General features: G+C 41.1%; 2 protein-coding genes across 10 annotated transcripts in view; one reads left to right on the top strand and one right to left on the bottom strand.

Annotated features, from left to right (window-relative positions):
* LOC129538403 (biogenesis of lysosome-related organelles complex 1 subunit 1-like) overlaps window positions 1-24182 on the bottom strand; it is an 86110-nt gene that overhangs the window by 23824 nt on the left and 38104 nt on the right. The window contains exon 3 of one of the 6 annotated variants that reach the window (XR_008682209.1): window positions 19476-20783. The exons of the other annotated variants lie outside the window; for them this stretch is intronic. The gene's annotated coding sequence lies outside the window, so the exon portion shown is untranslated. Of the gene's footprint in view, window positions 1-19475; window positions 20784-24182 lie in introns of those variants that run through there. 6 annotated transcript variants of the gene reach the window in all.
* LOC129538400 (aldehyde oxidase 4-like) overlaps window positions 1-24182 on the top strand; it is a 71419-nt gene that overhangs the window by 23918 nt on the left and 23319 nt on the right. For all 4 annotated transcript variants that reach the window (XM_055398568.2, XM_055398569.2, XM_055398567.2 and 1 more), the window contains 16 exons: window positions 1992-2143; window positions 2564-2657; window positions 3714-3823; window positions 6126-6310; window positions 8974-9136; window positions 9746-9838; window positions 10872-11041; window positions 11361-11475; window positions 11914-12036; window positions 14862-14958; window positions 17030-17154; window positions 19358-19491; window positions 20714-20801; window positions 21117-21203; window positions 21378-21569; window positions 22568-22795. In XM_055398568.2, coding sequence (XP_055254543.2) covers window positions 1992-2143; window positions 2564-2657; window positions 3714-3823; window positions 6126-6310; window positions 8974-9136; window positions 9746-9838; window positions 10872-11041; window positions 11361-11475; window positions 11914-12036; window positions 14862-14958; window positions 17030-17154; window positions 19358-19491; window positions 20714-20801; window positions 21117-21203; window positions 21378-21569; window positions 22568-22795 — 2156 coding nt within the window. The remainder of the gene's footprint in view (window positions 1-1991; window positions 2144-2563; window positions 2658-3713; window positions 3824-6125; window positions 6311-8973; window positions 9137-9745; window positions 9839-10871; window positions 11042-11360; window positions 11476-11913; window positions 12037-14861; window positions 14959-17029; window positions 17155-19357; window positions 19492-20713; window positions 20802-21116; window positions 21204-21377; window positions 21570-22567; window positions 22796-24182) is intronic.

Raw genomic sequence — 24182 nt, 5'->3', positions numbered from 1 at the left:
TGACATACTCCTTTTCCTATTTGGAACCAGTCTGTTGTTCCATGTTCAGTTCTAACTGTTGCTTCCTGACCTGCATACAGGTTTCTCAAGAGGCAGGTCAGGTGGTCTGGTATTCCCATCTCTTTCAGAATTTTCCACAGTTTATTGTGATCCACACAGTCAAAGGCTTTGGCATAGTCAATAAAGCAGAAATAGATGTTTTTTGGAACTCCCTTGCTTTTTCGATGATCCAATGGATGTTGGCAATTTGATCTCTCGTTCCTCTGCCTTTTCTAAAACCAGCTTGAACATCTGGAGGTTCACGGTTCACATATTGCTGAAGCCTGGCTTGGAGAACTTTGAGCATGACTTTACTAGCGTGTGAGATGAGTGCAATTGTGCGGTAGTTTGAGCATTCTTTGGCATTGCCTTTCTTTGGGACTGGAATGAATACTGACCTTTTCCAGTCCTGTGGCCACTGCTGAGTTTTCCAAATTTGCTGACATATTGTGTGCAGCACTTTCACAGCATCATCTTTTTGGATTTGAAATAGCTCAACTGGAATTCCATCACCTCCACTAGCTTTGTTCGTAGTGATGCTTCCTAAGGCCCACTTGACTTCACATTCCAGGATATCTGGCTCTAGGTGAGTGATCACACCATCGTGATTATCTGGGTCTTGAAGATCTTTTTTGTACAGTGCTTCTATGTATTCTTGCCACCTCTTCTTAATATCTTCTGCTTCTGTTAGGTCCCTACCACTTCTGTCCTTTATTGAACCCATCTTCACATGAAATATTCCCTTGGCATCTCTAATTTTCTTGAAGAGATCTCTAGTCTTTTCCATTCTATTGTTTTCCTCTATTTCTTTGCATTGATCGCTGAGGAAGGCTTTCTTATCTCTCCTTGCTCTCTTTGGAACTCTGCATATCTTTCCTTTTCTCCCTGGCTTTTCACTTCTCTTCTTTTCACAGCTATTTGTAAGGCCTCCTCAGACAGCCATTTTGCTTTTTTGCATTTCTTTTTCTTGGGGATGGTCTTGATAAATATCATACATCTGAGTAAATCTCAGATACGTAAACAGAAGTCAAATGGAGAATTATCTGCTTTCCCTCTGATCTTCCCATCTTAGTCTGCTCATTCTTTTCTTATTTTTTTGCTTGTTGGAAAGTCCATATTAATGGACCCACAGAAGGAGATGGAGCAAGGAAAGGTCAGGCTGTATGGGGAAGGGCTAGAAGGAAGGGACGTGGTTAGGGTAGGGTAGAGATGGAGGGACTGGGTTGTAGAACCTGTAAAATTAGGTCAGTATTTCTCAACCTTTTCATCATTTCTCACTCTAAGGAGTGATAGACATTTTTTCTCTCATCATCCTCCATAAAATTTTAGCATCACATATAGACCGTATATCTATATTGGTATCAGGGCTTTATAAATAAAAAGAATAAGATGTTTTTACTGCCTTGGTGGCAGTATTGCCCCCATTGAGAACACATGAACTAGAGGACATCACTACTCAAAATACTCCCTGTGAGCTCACAGGCAAATAGAACTAAGCCAAGTTTCAGGCAGGTGTCTCTTCTTGTTATGATAAAGGAACAACAGGAAGAGATGGCTTGGAAAAGGGGCAAATGGGCAATGCAGATTTGGAAGTCAACTTCCACTCAAGCATAATGATCTTCTAAAAATCTTACAGGATCTCGGCTGAAAATTTCACATTTGATCTGTTTATTCAGGACAGCACTACCCTGGGAATAAACAAAGTAATGAATTTCAGATATCTATGGTTGAGGTGTCCTAAAGTGTAAGGCAGATATAACTGTACATGAATGAGAAAAATCTTTGGTACTTAATATTTGAGAATAAAGCCAATTGCCAAAATATCTTTATCTTTGTTTCTGTCCTTCTAAGTTTATATGAAAAGAGAAGATATATTTGAAAGAGTGTTTCCAAGCAGCCCATGCATCTTGTTACCTTCCACTTTAAGTTTAAATTCCATACCTTACTTTCAGGGGTGACGATAGGCGCAGGATACAGCTTGGCGCAGTTGAATGATGCCTTACATTTTATTGTTTCTGAACAACCAAAGGAGAAGACCAAGACCTACCATGCTCTCCTGAAGCACCTGAGAACACTTGCTGGAGCCCAGATTAGGAACATGGCGGTATGTTCTCTAGCATCATATGAAATAAGACTGTGCCAGAGCAGCTTTAGAGACGGTTTGGGGACACTGAGAATTGTATTGACAGCAGCACAGCACATATCTGAATTTAGAGTTTCCTCAGGCTCCAGTTATTGGACATGTGCTAGGGTCAGTTCTGAAAGAGGTTTTTTCCTCATTGCACATGGAAAAGCAATATTTTGTCAAGCTATAAGTTCAAATTGGCATCAGAGGGGTGGGAATCTTGCACACTGTGTTGTCTGACTATATTTAGCTGCACGCCCCCCCCAAGTCTGTCAGATCTTTCTATGAAACAAAGAAGAGAATTTTTAAAGCTTACACAAGATCCCTGTATACCTAATTCCTTATTTTTCAAATGACTGAGTGTAACTTTAAAAATGCCATCTTTTCTTTTTTATCTAGACTTTAGGTGGGCATGTGGTGAGCAGGCCTAACTATTCTGACCTGAATCCCATTTTAGCAGCAGGAAATGCTACCATCAATCTGATATCTAAAGGTAAGAGACCAAGCTTTAGGCATTTGATTTTATAATTATCACATCAGTTACATAGCTGCTTTGCAAACTGTGAGCAAGGAACCCAAATATATCTCACTTAGACTCACCAAATATATCTGACTGTATCTACATTACCTCAAACATAAGGATGAAACTGAGATCAATCACCTTGTTTTCCATATGTTCTATATCTTGTAGATCACATAAGTTACTGCACCTGACAGTTTTTCTGAACTAATTGGCTATATTTATGCATAGTCCAAATTGTAGTATCAAGGCAGATAAAGGAAAATTTAATGAGGTGTATATATGTGAGTTTAAAGTTTTATGGCATATTTTATTTCAGAGTTTCATAAAGGTAAAATTTTTCCTCATAGTACTTTTCATTTTAGACAAAATCAAATTTATAGGGCATATTGCTCATTACTTCTCTCTTTAGTCAAAGATAGCTTAAACTTTGCCAAGGGAAAATGATTTAAACTTAAAGAAATAAAAATAAAGACAATGGTGTGTTATTCACAGGTCTTTGATTAAAATGAGATTTTTAAAACTGTGGTGGAGCAAGAGAGTATGGTAAACTGTTTAAGGAGGAAAAGTATATTTCAGGCATCCCGCCCCTGCCATTCATCCCATCTCTATCTCTTTGAACAGGTTGTCTATCCTTTCTCGGCTCAGGGCCTCAGTTTTCCCATCTATGAAACACACCGTAACCAGTGTACCCATTACCCATTTGTGAACCTCCTTCGTACTAGGTAGTTTCCAAATAGCTTTAAAGTTCTTCAAATCCCAAATGCTGTGAGTGGTGTACAATGGGCAATAAGAACAAGAAAGGACATATTAGTGTCCTGGGTCCAACCCCGCCATTATGCATGAGAAACCAGAAGCCCAAGGTTCCAGGACCTGCCTCAGCCAACCCAGCCTGGGAGTTGGACGAAGAACCCACATCTCTGGCTCCCAGATGCACTCTCTCTTTCCACCAGTGCGTCACATCTGTCCCTTTGGGCATATTCTCCAATTTGATAACTTCATCCTAATCAAGGTCATTTTCTCTAATAGAGGGAAAACGGCAGATTCCCTTAGATGGCCGTTTCCTCGAGAAGTCACCTGAAGCCAACCTCAAGTCAGAAGAGACTGTGCTATCTGTGTATGTTCCACACTCGACTCGGGTAAGGGCTCCCTGACCCGCCGCCCACCCCAGGGAAGCCCAGCTTCGCCCTGAGCAGCGGGCCACATATGGGCTTCCGAGGGAGAGATGTCTTCTTTCCAACCAGCTGATACAGGGTGCCTTTGGGGCTGCTCACAGGAGGGGTGCATTCCTAAGTGACCATCAGATTTGCTTTCTTATCAGAGTCATGGTATGAACTCAGGGGCCCTGGGTGCTTTGCCTTCTGTCAGTCTTTTCCTCCATAAAAGATAAAGTAAAAAATATATATGACTGTGTCAGTGTAAAGATAAATATGATTCAGGCTGCCTTCAGTGTTATATATTCATTATCATTATATTCATTTATCCTTTTGATTTTAAAAGAAATAGAAACATTTCCATGAGCCTTATCTCTCTGCCTGCAGGGAACATTAGCCCTGTAAAAAGGAGAGCCCTTTGTGTGAAGAGTTGAATTGGGAATTTCAGACAAAGATGCAACTTAGCCAAGATTGGATAAAACTATATAGTCTGTTGACTACAGCAGGTTTCTGGTAAACTGAAAGTTCTTTACCATAAATGTACTACCAAGTCAACCAGATATTTATTAACCAGATATTTTAAGTACAATTTTCTATTTATTAACTACCTACTACTCTACATGCCTGGCACAGTGTTAAACTCCAAGACTACAAGACACAGTGTTCAGTCTTTAAGGTCTCTACACCTATGAGGAAGGGCTTGAAATAGGAAAAAACTAATCTCAGACAGGAAATGAGTGGACAAAGAATTGAGGTAGTTTCGGTGAGGGGGAGAGCCCTACCCTGGTGTTGTTAACCATGAAGGAAGGTAGTTGATATCAGCACAGATCAGTGTAGAGAAGGGGGTGGTCTTTCCAGGATTTTCATTCAATTTAAATTTTTTTTTTTTTTTCAGTTTTTTACTGGGGTATAACCAATCAACAATGTTGTGATAGTTTCAGGTGAACAGTAAAGGGACTCAGCCACACATAAACATATATCCATTCTCACCCAAACTCCCCTCCCATCCAGGCTGCCACATAATCGTTCATTTGTTTGTTTTTTTTAATTCTATAAAACAAATAGTCAAAGAGTTAATAGTCTCATGGGGATGGGGGCTGGCGGGCATGACAGGCTGAAGGCCAGATGGCCAAGCAGGTTGTGTGGAGCAACCTGTGAGATGAGTCTGGAAGGGAGGTTGGGGCTCCATCTCTATATAGCAAGCATATCTATTGCTCTATTAAGGAGTCTGTATGGGTCTAGCAAACAGCCACCTCTGAAGGCTTTAAAGAAGATCCAATCTTAACAAAAGTCGCTTTTTAGAAATATTGATCACTAGAAAGATAGAGGATAAATTGGTTGGAGGATAGCCTAAAAGTCAAATGGCCTGTTAGGAGGCTAACGCAATAGTTCAGGAAAAGGAAGGTGATAAGGAATGAGAGGCAAGTCCCCAGCAGTCAGTGCGGTAGAGCAGGAACAACCAGTGTCTCTCAAACACTTCTTTATCTCCTTGCTTTCTAGATCAAAAATGTTTGCTCCCTGTCAGGGTCCATGATGGTAGGGTCTAATCTCTCTCCTGCCCCCTACCAAGATGCTGGCCACGCAAAGAGGCTTTCACACATTGTGGCTCCAATGTTTCAAACTAATAATGAAACTCAACCTAGAATGACAGATTTAAACTTGGCAAGCACTTTGAAGACCATTTGTCCTGTGGTTTCCAAGGTTTTTTTCAACGGTAGAATTCTTTATTCAAATGAGATTTACATAGAACACCAAACTAAAACTGCTACAAGTGGACGTGAGGAAGTTCACTGTGACAGGCACCCCACCTCCTCATCTTCCGCTCAACCCTCTCAGCAGTCACCAAGGTGCCATCTGATCAAATTAAACCTTATCATTTTCAAGAAAATTAAGACTAGAACAGTTTAAGTCCCCTGCCCAAGGCCACACATAGATTCACAGTGGAGGGTAGATGAGTGTAGACCCCAGAGCCGGCACTGCCACTTCCTGTGTGAACTTGCGCAGGCGACTCAGCCTCTCAGTTTCCTCATCAGGAAATTGGACATGAGCAGAGTTGTCGTAAGGATTAAATATTAATACATAATAATTAACACATAATGTAATACATAACAGTAGATACAAAGCACACGGGCAGTACATACGCCACCGTCAGTTCTATACTCCATAACCACACCTGTGTGAGAACTTATATCATTCACAAGATCTTTTTCATTATCAATACCGAATGTTGTTGCTGTTGATCAGACAGTGAAGATAAGCACTACTTATGTTGTTTTTCTGTTTCTAGTGGCACTTTGTGTCAGGACTCCGGATAGCCCAGCGTCAGGAAAATGCCTTTGCCATTGTCAATGCTGGGATGAGTGTGAAGTTTGAGGATGGCACAGACACCATCAAGGAACTTCAGATGTTCTACGGAAGTGTTGGCCCTACTGTTGTCTCCGCAAGCAAAACCTGCCAGCAGCTTACTGGGAGGTATGTCATAACACATCTGAAACATGAAACCCAAGCCTTGCCATTTTAATATTTTAATGAAAATAGCATTCGGAAAATTTTTTCTGATTATAATATACATGTATATATATATACATACACATGCATATAGTGTGTTGAAAATTTAATCACTGCAGAAAAATACAAAGAAAATAAAAATCACCCAAAAACCAACCACCTTTAAGATACAATGATTCTTTTGTTGTAGTTTCTATAATAATAATTCACAAATTAATCTAAGATAATCTAAGTAGATAGTGTCTCCAAAATTCCACTACGAATTAACCTGAAAAATAAGTAAATGTTTCTAATACTGTGTCCTAAGACAACGGAAAATGTCCTTAAAGAGCTTAAAGAAGATGAAATAGACCAAAAGGTGAATTGGCCTTCCTCCTGTCATTTGCATTATTTCTAGCATTTGGGCAGCAAGTTTTTGAAGTTCTTCTAACCAGTAATTTTACAGTAATTTTCATCCACCCATCATGTTTTTTGTCAACAATTAGAACTTAATGCAAGTTTTTTCTGATACTGAAATAACTAAAATAAGTGTTCTCAAAGCATTTATATAGAAACTTTCAGTCAATTGAGTCATTTACTAGTCGTTAGTCTGGAAGCTCCCCTAGAAGAGGAAATGGCAACCCACTCCAGTATTCTTGTCTGGAAAATTCTGTGGACAGAGGATCTTGTGGGCTACAGTCCATGTCATCACAAAGAGTCAAACACAACTGAGCATGCATGCACCTGTGCCAGGTGTGGTGTCGTTGTTGGAGACATAGCCATGAATAAAACAAAGTCCCAGATTCTGGGAAGCTTGATTTGAGTACTTTTTTCATCCAAGCTATTTGAGGTAAATCAACAGTCCAGGCCATGACATTAAAAATAATAAGAACAATCTGATTAAAAAATAGGCGGAGGATTTGAATTGACATTTTTCCAAAAAAGACATACAGATGGCCAACAAGCGCATAAAAAGATACTCAACATCACTAATCACAATGCAAGTCAAACCCACCATGAGCTATCATCTCACACGTTTGAGCTTGTGGACTATAGTCCATGGTGTCACAAAGAGTCAAACATGACTGAGCAACTGAGCATGCATGGGTGTGGTGTCATTGTTGGAGACACAGCCATGAGCAAAACAAAGTCCCAGATTCTGGGAAGCTTGATTTGAGTACATTTTTCATCCAAGCTATTTGAGGTGAGTCAACATTCCCAGGCCATGACATTAAAAATTAATAAAAACAATCTGATTAAAAAATAGGCGGAGGATTTGAATTGATATTTTTCCAAAGAAATATACAGATGGCCAACAAGCGTATGAAAAGATACTCCACATCACTAATCACAGTGCAAGTCAAAGCCACCATGAGCTATCATCTCACATGTTAGAATGCGTATTATATGAAAGACAAGAAATAACAGGAGTGGAGAATAGGAAACCCTTTTGCACTGTTGGTAGGAATACAAATTGGTGCAGCCACTGTAGAAAACAGTATAGAGGTTCCTCAAAAAATTAAAAATAGGACTACCATATGATCCTACAAGGAAGAAGGAAAGATCTACTCAAAAGACATAGGCAATTCCATGTGGCTTGCAGCAGTATTTACAATATCTGAGATAATGGCAGCAACCTAAGTAGTCATTGATGATCAATGTATAAAGGATATTATATTATTACAATATTATTCAGCCATAATAAAAGAAGGAAACCTTGCCATCTGTGGCTACATAGATGGACCTTGAGGGCATTATGCTAAGTATGATGCAGAGAAAAACAAATACTGTATGATCTTATATGTGGAATCTAAAACAAAGCAAAAACTGAGCTTGTGGATACAGAGAATAGTTTGGTGGCTGCATGGATGCGGTGGGGTGGAGGATGGAGTGCAAAATGGATGGAGGGGGTTAAAAAAGTAACCATGTATATTATCGTATGTGAAACGAATCACCAGTCCACATTCGATGCATGATACAGGATGCTCAGGGCTGGTGTACTGGGATCAACCAGAGGGATGGGATGAGGAGGGAGGTGGGAGGGGGGTTCAAGATGGGGAACACATGTACACCCAGGGCAGATTCATGTCAATGTATAGCAAAACCAATACAATAACGTAAAGTAAAAAATATTATATTATCATGTAATATACATAAAAAAGTACACACTTCTAGCTATAAAATAAATGTCATTGTAATGTAATGTACAGCATGGTGACTATACTTAATAATACTATATTGCATATTTGAAAATTGTTAAAAACAAAACTAGATCTTAAAAGTTCTTGTCCCAAGAAAAAAAATTTGTAACAATGTATGGTGATGAGTATTAACTAGACTTATTGTGATAATTTCACAATATATACAAGTATCAAATCATTATATTGTACCCCTGAAACTAACATAATGTCATTTCAATTACACCTCAATTAAAAATTAAAATTTTTTCCATAATATTTTTGGAAGGAGGACTTTGTAAGAAAATTTGGGAGCCACTGCCTTGGATGCTAAAGAAAGCTAGTGAGGTATTTGAGAGTATTTTGTGTAGACTTCAAAGACGGATACATATTGCTCTCCATCTTTTGGTACTCTGCTGGACTCGTGTCTGTCTCTGCCTCTTCTGTGAAATGTTCACTCTTTCCTACTAGGCAGTGGAACGACCAGATGCTGAGTGATGCTTGCCGACTGGTCCTGGATGAGATTTACATCCCTCCAGACGCTGAGGGTGGCATGGTAGAGTATAGGCGAACCCTCATCATCAGCCTGCTCTTCAAATTCTACCTCAAAGTGAGGCGAGGACTGAGTAAAATGGTAAGGACTACTTCTCTGGGTCTCTGGGCCCCTTGGCCTTCTGGACATGAGCCTGCACATGAAGGGCCTCCACGGCCTGGTTTTAATAGTACACAGAGGGTGTCAAGGGTGGGGCCTTCAGGTGGCGCTTCCCCGCCTCCAACAGCTTCCTCCTGGCCCTTCTTGTTTCTCTTTCCCTCACCCTCCTTCACTCCTGAGCTGAGAAGGGGATGGATGACCTTGTTGTTCCATTTGCCTTATAATTTGTATGACAGATGCTAATATTCAGTGTAAAGTTGATTTATAATAGTGAAGAGCCTTCAGTGAGTAAATCATAATCTTTTCCTTAAAATAAGACCTATTTTAATATTTTAAAAATATGAATAAGGCAAAAAGGAAGAGAAAATCATCTATAATCCCATAGCCTCTACATAACCATTATTAGTATTTTATTATGTACTTCTTCAAACAACAATGCTAGCCCAGGGAATTCAAAGCTCAGAGCTCTCTCCCAGCAGAACTGGTATCTGATGTCTGGAAGAATAAATAGGATAACCTATTTCTGACATGTGTTTTTCCAAGCTAGCCACTCAGATTGTAAAATTAGATGTGAAAAAATCTTCTTTTCAGGATCCCCACAAGTTTCCTGATATCCCAGAAAGGTTCGTGAGTGCTCTAGAAGATTTCCCTATAGAGACACCCCAAGGAATTCAGATGTTCCAGGTTAGTGGCTGGGGTGTTTTGCTTTTTAATCTGTCTGTGCATGTAAGTGTATGCCATTATGCATATATCTTCCTTCTTTTCAATAACTTATTTTTATTACTTGTACAGACAGTCTGCTAAAGCCAGTTGATGTTACCCATTGTCACCCACGCGTGGCTTTCTTGGTTTAGCTTCTATGCTTTTACTAAAGGCTACACAAAGAATTAGATTCTGTATCACCTTTCCCTACTATTTTCAGTTTTGCTGCTTAAAATTTCCTCCCTTTCTTGGCCAATGTCTGTCCTTTCTTTAAAATCTGACTTAACATTTACTGTTTCTATAGAGACTTCCCAGCTTTCTTATAATTGAAATTTTCTCAGTCCTGTCCGACTCTTTGTGTCCCCATGGACTATACAGTCCATGGAATTCTCCAGGCCAGAGTACTGGAGTGGGTAGCCTTTCCCTTGTCCAGATGATCTTCCCAACCCAGGGATCAAATCCAGGTCTCCTGCATTGCAGGTGGATTCTTTATCAGCTGAGCCACACAGGAAGCCCAAGAATACTGGAGTGGGTAGCCTATCCCTTTTCCAAAGGAGCTTCCCATCCCAGGAATCAAACAGGGGTCTCCTGCACTTCAGCAAACTCTTTACCAACTGAGTTATGAGGGAAGCCCCTGATTTCTTATAATCACCCTAAATCTCCCAGAAACTTGAGTATATTTCTTGCACCAAATTAGTTGATGTCAACTATTCTTTATTACTATACAAAGTTGATCACATTATGTTAATGTGTTACTGTGTATTCTGATACTTCAACAAGGTTGTAGAGTCTATGAGGGCAAATAAAAAAAGTCTTCCTTTTGGGGGGTGAGGGAGTGGTTGTAATCAGAATTTATCCTTTACCGTATGGATCTTTATTAATGTTGACTCACAGATATGGACACCCAATTGCCTATAGTTTTTCTTGACTTTGGGGTAAGCCAAGATATATCAGACCCAAGTTTCAGTGCTTGAGGACAGCTGGCAATAAAATAACTTGCTTTGTTCATGAACAGTGCGTGGATCCCTACCAACCCCCACAAGATCCAGTTGGCCACCCAGTCATGCACCAGTCAGCCATTAAACACACCACAGGGGAAGCTGTGTTTGTTGATGACATACCCCCCATCTCCCAAGAACTCTTCCTGGCTGTAGTCACCAGCACCAGAGCTCATGCAAAGATCATGTAAGAAAATAAAATATTCCTATATGTTACTGGAACGCATTCACAATTTCATATTTGAATTGAGAATTTATTATATATTTGGGTCAATTAAGAATAATTTCCTCTTCTGGATGGGAATCAGTCATTTTTTAAACATAGTTAAGAAAAAAAAAATCTATGGCCAAAAGTAAGAACACCTACTAACTGCTGGCACTTTTCACTTTTCACTTTTCACTTGTTATATGGTCGTCAATTTTTCCTGGTGTTTGAGGAATCATTTATATTACCCTGAACTTACCTCTGTAACTTCAGTGGTGTGCTTTCAAAATTTCCTTTTTAGATTAATTGATACTTCAGAAGCCCTGGCCCTTCCTGGTGTTGCTGATGTGATAACAGCAGAGGATGTTCCAGGAGATAATAACTATCAGGGAGAGATTTTCTACGCACAAAATGAGGTGTGTGATTTGTGCACTGCTTATCATTCAAGTGCTTTGCTGGAAATGCCAAAATGATTATTGGTTATGGATCCATGTTCACATCACAAAGACCTGCAGGGAACCAGTGACTCCCCCTCAAATTCTCTCTTGAATGGTGGACCCTTTTGAGATTCTGTTAAAAGCCGTAAGCCTTCTCAGGGAAGGCTTCTTAAAAAAAAAACCATCAAGTGGTAGAAGCAATACAGAACATAGGACATTAAAGGAACCAACATTATTTCAGGACAACTGGATTACTGGCTGTGATATGGAAGTGGGAAGGAATGTGGCTGAAGACAGTCACAGGCCAGGTCCTTAAATTCTTCCTCCAACCTATATATTCCCTGAACCCCACTCAAGTTAATGTTTTAGATTTATTCTCACAGGTTGAAAATAATATAACATGTGGCTTTTCGGCAGGTAATTTGCGTGGGTCAGATCGTCTGTACTGTGGCTGCTGATACCTATGCTCACGCAAAAGAAGCTGCTAAAAAAGTGAGGATTGTTTATGAAGACCTAGAGCCCAGGATTATAACAATAGAGGTATGCAGGCCATTCCATGTCTTTTAGAATGACTAGGGTGGTATAATTTTGACAGAATTCAACCCATGGGGTCATAAAACACTATAGGGCTCACCTATACAGGGTTTAGAGTTGTCCATAGTTTCAGAGAGAAGGCTCCAGCAGTCTGCACCTCAAAACATAATACTGAGAATTTTCCTGCCTGGAGCTCCCTCCCTTCTTGTGTCCATTTCCTCTCCCTTATCTCTTTCTAAGACATGGCCACAGAATACAGATAAGGGATACCAGGGGGATGTTCTGTGCCCTCACATACAAAACTAGGCAGTGGGGAAACCCAGAGTGTGTGAAACTCAGAACAGTTATAACATTTACTAAATTACAGCTTGGGTCCTCTGTCTCCCTGCCCACTTCCTGCTTAAATGCAAGCCCTGGAGATAGTACTCTGACTCACAGTCTGACACTGTTGTCTCAGTTCAGTTCAGTTCAATTGCTCAGTCATGTCCGACTCTTTGCTGAAACTCCAATACTTTGGCCACCTCTTGCGAAGTGTTGACTCACTAGAAAAGACTGATGCTGGGAGGGATTGGGAGCAGGAGGAGAAGGGGACGACAGAGAATGAGATGGCTGGATGGCATCACCGACTCGATGGACATGAGTTTGAGTGAACTCCGGGAGCTGGTGATGGACAGAGGCCTGGCGTGCTGTGATTCATGGGGTCTGTTGTCTAGTGAGACCTTAATAGCGATGAAAGCTTTGACAAGTTGTTTCAACTCCTCATACCTCAGTTTCCTCAACTGTAAAATGGGAACCATCAAAGTACCTACACCAAAAGGTCACTGTGAGGTTTAAATGGAAGAATTCAAATGCCTGGAACAGCACTTGGGACATGGAACCCATTCAATAAATGTTAGCTGTCATTTTGTTTTAGCTGTTTTCGTGAATGAGGTCAAGAACATATTCTCAGTGCTTTCCAACCCCAGCACCTAGTGAAGCACTAAACTCATAGTAGGTGCTCAATCAACGTGTGTGGTGGAAGGATAGATGAGTCTATAGCAATGTGAATCCCAGCCAATGGGATGCCATCTTCACCATTTTCTGTGATTCTCCTCTCTTCTTCCCAGTGGTTACCAAGGTCAAGTATTTCCCAATTATCCTCTGAATGCCTCTGAATTCTGTCCCTTCCTTTCTATTCTCATTTTGTCTCCCATCTCACGGTTCGGCCAGATCCTCATCACCTGTTGTCAGATCAATTATCATAACTGCTTTAAAAGGAGTTTTGTACTCTATTTCAACCTATCTGTCCATCACACTAACTTTCTAAACCTCAAAGTTCATCAGATCACTTCTTCCACATAGCAACATCCCCTTAGATGAGGTTCTTAGTGTGGAACTCAGGATCTTTTTGTGGGGGGCTCTTTGGGTCTTCATTGCTGTGCACAAGCTTTCTCTAGTTGTGGTGAGTAGGGGCTACTCTTGTTGCAGAGCACGGGCTCTAGGGCACGCAGGCTGCAGGAGCTGCAGTGCATGGGCTCAGTCGTTGCGACATGTGGGCTTAGTAGTTATGGTGCATGGGCTCAGTGGCCCTGTGGCATGTGGAATCTGCCCAGATCAGGGATTGAATCCACGTCCCCTGCATTGGCAGGCAGTCTCCCAACCACTGAACCACCAGGTAAGTCCTCAGGATCTTTCTTAATCCAACCTCAAGGCACTTTTCTAGCCCAACCTACTGTTTCTTGATAGAAAATCTCCACCCTTCCAATTGGCTTGTTCTCATTTTGGCCCTTCAGCTTGGTTTCAAACTCAAACTATTGCTTTATTAGGCGCTTTTGACTGTAAATGATTCTCCCTCTCTTCTCTAGCTGTCCTCAGTTCAGTTCAGTTCAGTTGCTCAGTCGTGTCTGACTCTCCGCAACCCCATGAATCACAGCACACCAGGCCTCCCTGTCCATCACCAACTCCCGGAGTTCACTCAAACTCATGTCCATCGAGTCGGTGATGCCATCCAGCCATCTCATTCTCTGTCGTCCCCATCTCCTCCAGCCCCAATCCCTCCCAGCATCAGACTCTCTTCCAGTGAGTCAACTCATCACATGAGGTGGCCAAAGTATTGGAGTTTCAGCTTCAGCATCAGTCCTTCCAATGAACACCCAGGATTTATCTCCTTTAGAATGGACTGATCCCATTCAATTCAGCACCTAACTTGCATCACCTACACGAGGTCACCCTTGAGCATTCCTGGCCCCGCCAAACTCCTCCTCTTGTCCTCTCTTTACTCTGTTATTTGCCCCCCTCACCACAAAGTTGGCACCTTAACACCAAACTGCCTCAGGCCCTCACTCTGCTGTCTAGGGCAGGACCGTATTGTATATATCTATCCTTGTCTCCCCTCTCAGCTCTTCCTCAGAGCCCTGAACAAAACTAAGGCAATACCAATGCCTGTAATCCATTTCAACCCAACATCTGTTGTCTCTCCTTACTACTTGGACTGTCTTGGTGTGTGAAGATCTGATTGAGCAGGAGCTTGGGGTTTTGATGGTGGGTGAATGGCTTATTCCGTTCTGTTCAGTTCCGTCGCTCAGTCGTGTCCGACTCTATGCGACCCCGTGGACTGTAGCCTACCAGGCTTCTCTGTCCATGGGATTCTCCAGGCAAGAATATACTGGAGTGGGTTACCATTTCCTTCTCCAGGGGATCTTCCTGACCCAGTGATCGAACCCGGGTCTCCCGCATTGGAGGCAGACGCTTTAACCTCTGAGCCGCCAGGGAAGCCCAAATGGCTTATTAGAATGCTTTTAAAAACACAACACCTTTTTCGTGTTTGTTTTGGTTTGTTATGTCCCCTGCAGCAAGCCCTAGAGCACAATTCATTTCTTTCTGCTGAGAAAAAAATTGAGCAAGGAAATGTGGAGCAAGCCTTTAAACACGTTGACCAAATCATTGAAGGTAAGTGATCTTGAGCCAAAAAGGTAAAGCCTCTCCAGTTGAAGACTTAATTCAGTCATCTGGCTTGAGAAATACTAGAGCTCTCAGGAAGAGTTTCTCAACCCTGGTGTGATTTTTGAATCACAATTTTAAATGCACAAATAATAAATTTACTAAGCTTGATGAAATTTTACATATGTATAAGTCTATGGATGGGATGGTTAGACAACATCACCAACTCAATGGACATGAATCTGAGCAAACTCCGGGAGATAGTGAAGGACAGGGAAGCCTGGCATGCTGCAGTCCATGGGGTCGCAAAGAATTGGACACAACTTAGCGACCAAATAAGAACAATAATAGGTCTATGTAAATACTACCCACACCAAGATACAGAATATTTCCAGCACCCTGAAAGCTCCCTTGTGCCCCTCCTCAGTTAGTAAACCTCCCAAAGATTTTTGTTTTGGTTTTACTTATTTGGCTGTGCTGAGTCTTTGTTGTTGTGCAAGGGCTTTCTCTAGTGGAGTGTGCAGGCTTCTCTTATTGAAGAGCATGGGTTCTAGGGCTCTCAGCCCTCAGTAGTTGTGGCATATGGGCCCCTCAGCACATGGAATCTTCCCAAACCAGAGATCAAACCAGTGCCCCCTGCATTGGCAGGTAGATTCTTAACCACTGGACCACCAAGAAAGTCCCCAAAGATTTTATTCTAACCTTTACCACTGTAGATTAGTTTTACCTCTTTTGAACTTCATATAAATGGAACCTTATAGTATAAGTTCTTTTGTGCCTACTTCTTTTATTCACTATTGTGTATGGAGGGTTCATCCATGTTGTTGCATATATCCATAATTCTTTTTCATTTTTCAGGAGTATTTCATGGTATAAATATTTATATATGCATTATATCTGTAATTATACCCATAATTTATTTATCTATTCTACCATTAATATGCATTTGAGTTTTTTCAACTTGGGGCTTTTACGACTAGTTCCTGTAAACACTGTTATTATACATGTCTCGTGGTGAATGTAAGCACTCATTTTCAATAGAATATACTTAGTAGTAGAAATGCCAAATAATAGTTTTAATATGTTTTACTTTTAGTTAATGCCAAACATTATGCCAAAAATGTTTTTAGTTAATGCCAAAAATGTTTTTCCTATTTTATTCCTAATAACAATTGTAAAAGTTCCATTGTTTGTTTATTATCATCAGTCTTTTTAGTTTAGTTCTTGTACACCCTGTGTCTCTAGTACATCCTACAAAATAATAAGGATGAAGAACTTATTTACAAAACAGATACAGATTCACAAACTTAGAAAACAAACATGGTTGCCAAGAGGGAAGGATGGGAAGAAGGGATAGTTAGGGAGTTTGAGATGGACATGTACACACTGCTGTATTTAAAATGGATAACCAACAAGGACCTATGGTATAGCACAGGAAAGTCTCCTCAGTGTTATGTGGCAGCCTGGATGGGAGGAGAGTTTGGGGGAGAATGGATGCATGCGTATGTATGGCTGAGTCCCTTTGCTGTTCACCTGAAACCATCACAACATTGTTAATTGGCTATCTCCAATATGAAATAAAAGGTTTAAAAATAATAATAATAAAGATGTACTGAACAAGCCAAAAATCTCAGCTAAATCAACAAGAGCAGACTAGTTTTAAGGTAGGAATCAACCTGCTTACCCTCTTCGTGACCCAATAATCCTGACATCACCTAATTAGGGTACATACTATTATTACCTCCAATTTTCCAGATAAGGAAATAAGGATTTACTAACTTGGCCAAACTCACTGAGCAAGGATATCACAAAGCTAGGACATGTGGTCGTGTTGGCCTGTGTACTCAAGGCCAGCACATCACAGATCTCACCGCCCACTGGACAGGCCAAGGGAGGGGCGTGAGCCAGCCAGAGTCAGGCAGCTGGTGAGGCACAATGAAGCTTAATGAGAAAAAGTGGTTGAACCAAATGATGCAGAGTCAAACGCTATAAACTGAAGCAACTTGCTCTTTACAAAGTAAATACCACCAACAGTCCCCAAGTTGGAACTTTCAACTTGTCCTGTGTTTATGCTTTCTAGGTGAGGTCCATGTGGAAGGACAGGAACATTTCTACATGGAAACACAAACTATCCTGGCTATCCCCCAAGAGGAAGATAAAGAAATGGTGTTACACCTTGGAACACAGTTTCAGACCCATGTGCAGGTAACAGTATTTTTGGAAAATGAGACTCCAAATGTCTGTGTGACAGAGGCCCTTACAACCAGGCTTTCCACTCTAGGGGTCTTTTGATGCCTGCACTCCCTGCACACTTGCCATTGGCTGAAGTCCAGAATGAAGGAAATGGGGCAGATATTTCCCTAAAAGGGCAGACCTTTTAGAGATCTGAAAATTGTGCTGCCTTCCCAAAATACAGAGCAGAGCCCATCTTTCCCTTCTAACACCTTACAGTGTAAAACTTAGTCTCAGGGAGGTTAAAGCCTTAATATTGCATTTACATTTCCCTTTTATGGTTCTTCTGAGTTGCATCCCTGTGTGAATGTTTTTATAAATCGGTGGCATATGGGTAAAGTGATTGCATCTTCAAGGCATTTTCAGCCCAGCGCAGCAGCATGTGAATTCCAATCCTGTTCTGGTGGTTGAGATTTAACCTCACCGAGGCAAGTAAAGAAAATCCTCTGACATTCCCCTCTGGAATGTGGAGCTGTAGGTCCTAAAGTAGTGGCAGGCACAGGGGATACTTGGCCAGTTCTTCTGCGAGGGGGAATAATGACAATCTCACTGAAGGAAAGACCTGGGGGCTTCCTGGTGGAGCACAGTGAGTTGGTAGCTTGAGGTCCTGAAGGATGGCGAGCCTCAGTAGGTAGAGGAAGCTCCCAGCTGCCATTCAAAGAAATAAACATGTATAACAGAACTAGCAAAACAGCCTATCAGCAGATATTTAATCCAGAGCCCTTGAGAAGATGCTGATGCTGAGCTGGGATATAGCTGTGGCCTCCACTGTTGCAAATTTTGAAATGGACAGAGATGGAAATATAGGCTTTGACTCTAAGCAGCTACATGATCTCTGACAAGCAGCTGGACATCAATATCTTTTGTAAATTGAGGAATTTGATGAAGATCACCCCTGAGATCTCTTTTGGGAGACCGTATGTGACTCTGCGGTCCAGAGGAGTAATATGTATGTCCCAAGGTCCATAGTTATTTCCCATCAACACCTTCTGAGGTGCAATCAGTCATGACAGCAGGCATTTCCCAGGGATAATGGGGGTACTGGGTACTCACAGCCCAATTCATATACTGCCCATAACCTGGGCAGCATCAAAGGCAGGCCCAGTAAAGAATTTGAATAGATATTTCTCCAAAGAAAGTCTATGAATGACTAATAAGCACATGAAAATATGCTCATGCATGCCCAAATATTAAGTCACTTCAGTCATGTCCAACTCTGTGCAACCCTATGGACTGCAACCCACCAGGCTCCTTGGGTTCAATTCCTGGTTGGGAAACTAAGATCCCATAAGCCTCATGTATGTGTGTATGTGTGTGTGTAAGTCACTTCAATCATGTCCAACTCTTTGCGAACTTATGAGATGAAACTCACAAGTCTCTGTCCATGGGGATTCTCCAGGCAAGAATACTGGAATGGTTTTTCACACCCTTCTCCAGGGGATCTTCCCGACCCAGGGATTGAACCCAGGTCTTCTGCATTGCAGGCAAATTTTTTACTATCTGAGCCACCAGGGAAGCCCACTAGAAAAATGCAAATGAAAAACACAATAATAGCAGTTCACTAGACAAACAAAGGACAAACAGTAACAAGTGAGAATGTGGAGAAATTAGAACATTTATTCCCAACAACAGAGCATGAAAAATGGCAGAGCCACTTTGGAAACAGCTTGGCAGTTTCTCAAGATGTTAAAGATAGAGTGATCATATAATGCAGCAATTTCACAGCTAGGTATCTGTCCAAGGTGGACTTCCCAGGTGGCTCAGTGATAAAGAACCCACCTGCCAATGCAGGAGATGCGGGTTTGATCCCTGGGCCAGGAAGATCCTCTGGAGAAGGAAATGGCAACCCATTCCAGTATGCTTGCCTGGAAAATTTTCCAGGGACAGAGGAGCCTGGCTGGCTATAATCCATGAGGTCACGAAAGAGTCAGACATGACTTAGCAACTAAATGACAACAAATATTTTCATTAGGAGTGACTGCTTAATAGATATAAGTGTTCTTTGGAGATGCTTAAAATATTCTAAAATTAGATTACAAAGATGGTTGCATAATTATGTGAATGTTGTTTTTGCTCAATTACCGAATTTCTCTTACTAGGTAGAGAGGAAGTACATGAGTGAGGAAATAAACCAGTAAATTGCACTTATGTGACTTTGGGGACTTACCTCTTTCAGGAATACGTGGCTGCAGCACTAAACATCCCAAGGAACAGAATCGCCTGTCACACAAAAAGAGCTGGAGGAGCATTTGGGGGGAAAGTGAGCAAACCTGCTCTGCTAGGAGCTGTCAGTGCTGTGGCTGCCAACAAGTAAGAGTTACAGTGGCCGCAGGGCAGATGCCACCTATGTCCCCCCAGCACCACACCCCAACTTTCATCCCACTGATCATAGCCCTTCATTTCCGAAGGGTATGGTTAACATGTGGGTGAAGAAACACTGGACCTAGAGCCAGAGGGCCTGGGTATAAGCCCTGCTCTGCCACTCATTCACAGGGTCACCTTGGGCAAGTCACCTTGGTTTCCTCACCAGTAAAGTGGCGAAAGTAATAGCTACCTGTTTCCCAAGGTGGTTGTGTGAAATAAATGTAATCACCATCAATTTTGACTCACTGCACAGATGTAACTAGGGGTTACTTTTATGAGTTGCATTGACTTTCACTCGTTTAAATGTTTATGTTTCAAATCATTAAAATAAATCAAGCTGAGGTTGGCTGAGTGGAGGGAGGGTCAAAATCCCAACCTTATGAGGGGCATGTTTTTTCATGAAATAAATCAGGTCTGTTGCTGCCTGGGAATGTTCTCTTAGCCTCTGCATGTTCCGGATGGAATAACCAGACTCCAGGAATAACCACGACTTCTGTGAATTAACCTTGTAACTACTAAATTTCACTAAGTATATTCAGGACAAACCTAACATACCTCTGGTTACTGCTCCAAAAAGAAAGACTATGAATGTTCCAGCTCTTTGGCACTTTACAACAATAGAGAAGACTATCCAGTAAGTACAGGTGTGTAGGCCTTGGGAGCACTCTGGCAGAAGCGGCAGGAATGTTCACTAGGCACTTTAAGAAGGAAGAGTCTGAATGCAGCCAGGGGAGGTTGACAAACAATTGGTTCTCAACCCTTTCAGCCTCCACATCCCACTTATAACAAATATATTATTCCCCTTTTAATGTCCCCAGATGAAATTCATAATAGCATAACCTGCTTACACGTATAATTGCAAAATAATCATACAATTCCTTGATGTAATATAAAAAGAAATAAAAAGGAAGGAAAGTAAACCAAATAATATGTTATTTCAGTATCTGAATTCTCAGATGTGACTAAACCAAAATGATTACAGTAATAGGGGTTCTTTTTCCACATTTTAATACCCCCACAAATTTTCAAAATGTTAAGGCCTGCAACTACCCCCAACCCTGCGTTGAGAAACCACAAAACTGGGTTATCTTAAGGCTTCTTTCTTTATTTCAATGCATCTCCCCCATCATGAAGCATCCAGCAGGTTAACAGAAGTCATCTCCTACAGGACTGGCCGCCCAATACGGTTCATTCTGGAACGTGGTGATGACATGTTGATAACTGCTGGCCGCCACCCACTGCTCGGAAAATACAAAGTGAGTGACAGCAACAATTTCAGGGAACTGCTTAAGACACTGTCCAGTGATAACCAACCTATAGTACAGACAATTTACTAAGTTCTGTGCCACTTGAAAGGGACATTGGGATGCTGCTTAAAACTTATCAGAACTTCCTGTTGAGTTCATGGTCTACTTGGGCACCATCCTCAGTGTTCCTCTGGTGAGTCACATCAAACCATGTGCATAAGCTGGGTATAGATCGGCTGCTGTGATCAGACGTGCTTGTGGACAGCATGGTCTGGTTGTAAAGGACTATTGAGAAAACGGCTTACTTGTTCTATCACTTTTCAGATTGGATTCATGAACAATGGTGTGATCAAAGCTGCTGATATTGAATATTATATCAATGGCGGATGCACTCCTGATGAGTCTGAGTTGGTAAATAAGAAATATACCTTTCCTATAAGTTACCATTGCACTGTTCTTCGTATGAATAATCATCATACAAATTATACAAATTCTGTGAAGCATTTGAGTTAGAGATAACATTTAGATAAGTGGATCTGAATACTTGATAGATGTGAAGTTTTGTGTTGTTCTGCTTTAACTCAGGTGATGGAGTTCATAGTGCTGAGATGTGAAAATGCATATTATATTCCTAATTTCCGGTGTCGGGGTAGACCTTGCAAAACAAATTTGCCATCCAACACTGCTTTCCGAGGATTTGGCTTCCCCCAGGGCATAGTGGTCAGTGAAGCTTATATAACTGCTGTGGCTTCTCAGTGTAACTTAACCCCTGAACAGGTAAGTCATCAGTCAGAACACCCTAACAAAATTCTGACATCGTTGGTTCAAATATATGTTGACTATCTATGTATATTAATAGATGATGTCAGCTTCTAGTCTTGAGGTGTCTGGTGCTAAAGAACCCACCTGCCAGTGCAGGAGACATGGTTTCATTTCTGTGTACCAAGTCAATCATAAAACTGATTAACCAAAACAACAAATAACACTTCTGATTTTGTGGATCAGTTGGATAGCTCTTCTGGCCTAGACCAGCTCAACTAGAGTTTTATAGTCTAAAAGACAGTCTAAGCTAGCATGTCTGGTGGTCCTTGGGCTGATTAGTCTAGGGGATGTCTCATCTGGGAAGGCTGTCTCTGATTCACGCAGTTTCTCACCCTTGAGAAGGCTAGCCCAGATCAGTTCTCAAGGTGGCTCAGAGAATGAGTAGCAAGAGTGTGGCAAGCCCTAATGCACAAACACTTTTCAAGTCTCTGCCTATATTGTCCCATTGGCCAAACAAGTCTCATGGCCAATCCCAGAGTTGGTATGAAGCATCCAAGGGCATGAATAGAGAAAGTGGAATATTACGGCCGTGTATACAAGCATTCTAGCATAGTGCAAGATTTTGAGGAATTAATCTGAGAATGACTAAGAATAAGGAAAAACTGTGTATGAGTAAAAGGCTGTGGGATCAGGAGAATTTTGTCTCAGCACTAACAAATCTTGGGACAGAGTTAGTAATAACAGTACCTACCATTGCTCAGAGTGGTAAAGTTAACTGAGGAAATGCACTTAACCTACAACCTGGAGCATATGAAGTGTTCAATAGTGGTTTCTATCATTATTATCATTATGTTTATACATGTATGTTTATACTTACATATCCAAAGCCATTTCAGTAATTGTTTTGTTTTTCAGAAAGACTTTCTTCATATCAGGTATATAGCAAAAATGCTTGCCTCATGTAGACAATAATCATATAGCCTTGAAATTCACTTTATTTCCCTGTCTTTCAGGTTAAAGAAATAAACATGTATAAGAGAACTAGCAGAACAGCCCATAAGCAGATATTTAATCCTGAGCCCTTGAGAAGATGCTGGAAAGAATGTCTGGAGAAATCTTCCTTCTCTGCTAGGAAACTGGCTGCCGAGGAATTTAACAAAAAGAACTACTGGAAGAAGAGGGGGCTTGCTGTGGTCCCCATGAAATTTACAGTTGGGATGCCCACAACCTTCTACAATCAGGTGAGGTCAAGACGGGTGTCTCTGGCAGAGAGACATGATTGTCTCTCTCAATCATGTGTGAGGAGGGATGGTCCCCTCAAGGGAGAAAAAGAAATGGGGCACTTTCCTATAGCAGGAAACACAGTGGATTTAGGCAAGCATTGGAAACTATAGGTATTGGAGCAGACCTGTGGCAATGCAGTCCCAGGGACCTTAGAAACAACCAATGGATAAAGTCCAGCTCAAGGGGTTAGGCCTTGGACTGGGCCCCAAAAGTGAATATTAGAGTTTGGCATCAAATCTCAAATCCACGAGAGAATTGGGGAAAATATGGATCCTTTCCTCTCTTTTCTAATTTCTCAGTGACCATAGTCATTTGAAAGTAAGAGATTTCAAAAGCACGTGAGAATAGAGCTCTCCTATCCATACAGAACTTGGAATTCATATATTTAGGCTCAGTGACTATATGCCTCCTTTTTAATTCCATCTTAAACAGTTTTTCATAGAGTTCTTATTTCTGATTTTTTATTTTTGCTTCTATTCCCATCAATCTCTGAAATATTCTCATAACCAAATCCATACAAAGACAGGTGCCCTTACTGGTGTGAATGAGTTTTGGCCAAGCTGTCTTTTATTAAAACTACCTTTAATATATGCTTTTCCTCTGAGTCTACTAACAAGGTAGAAAGGCAAGTAAGAAGGAGGGAGGGAAGGTCAGGAGGGTTTGGAGCATATGTTCAGTCTTTCCCCCAGGTAGTATTTCTCAAGCCAGAATAACAGATCTTCCTTTAAAGGAAAACAAAAGTATTCTTGTGGACTGACAATGGTTGCTTATTTTTTTAAATATTTTTAACTGTGTGTAACCACAGAACAAAGAATAAGCTTCTTACAGCTCTTATGCCTTTATAAAACACAAATTTGGAAAATAAGTAAAAATAGTACTGATAAATGCCAGTAATGTTCAAAATAGTAACATTAACTTAATGTGGTAAATTATGTTGCTTTTCTAAATTAAATCCTCACTTGCAAAATGATGATGGCTCTGCTGCCACTGCATGAGGCGTTTTGTATCCCAAACATGGCCAATCATCCAAATCACCTGGGAGTTTTTTTTAAAAATTGGTATTTGAACTCCAAGTTCAACCTTATACTGAATTGGAATTTTCATAATGGGGCCCACACCCCGCCCCCACCATGATTCTTAAGGTCAACAGCATTTGGAAATTATTACAATATCCCGACTTTCTTCCAGCTCCTCTAGTATCCAGGGCAGGTTGTGCCTGGAAATTGACTTGCCCAAGTTCCATTTGTTTTAAAAATAATCTTCATGTTTAGTGAGGAACAAACAATAGAGTTTTGTGCAGGTTGGGGCTTTGGAGAGGCAATGCACAAACCAACCACACAATGC

This window comes from Moschus berezovskii, chromosome 2, assembly GCF_049115385.1.
Source record: "Moschus berezovskii isolate FMDL1 chromosome 2, NW_MosBer_1.0, whole genome shotgun sequence".
In the NCBI taxonomy this organism is placed as follows: domain Eukaryota; kingdom Metazoa; phylum Chordata; class Mammalia; order Artiodactyla; family Moschidae; genus Moschus; species Moschus berezovskii.
The sequence above is the reverse complement of the archived record's forward strand: the minus strand, read 5'-3'. Positions and strand labels throughout refer to the sequence as shown.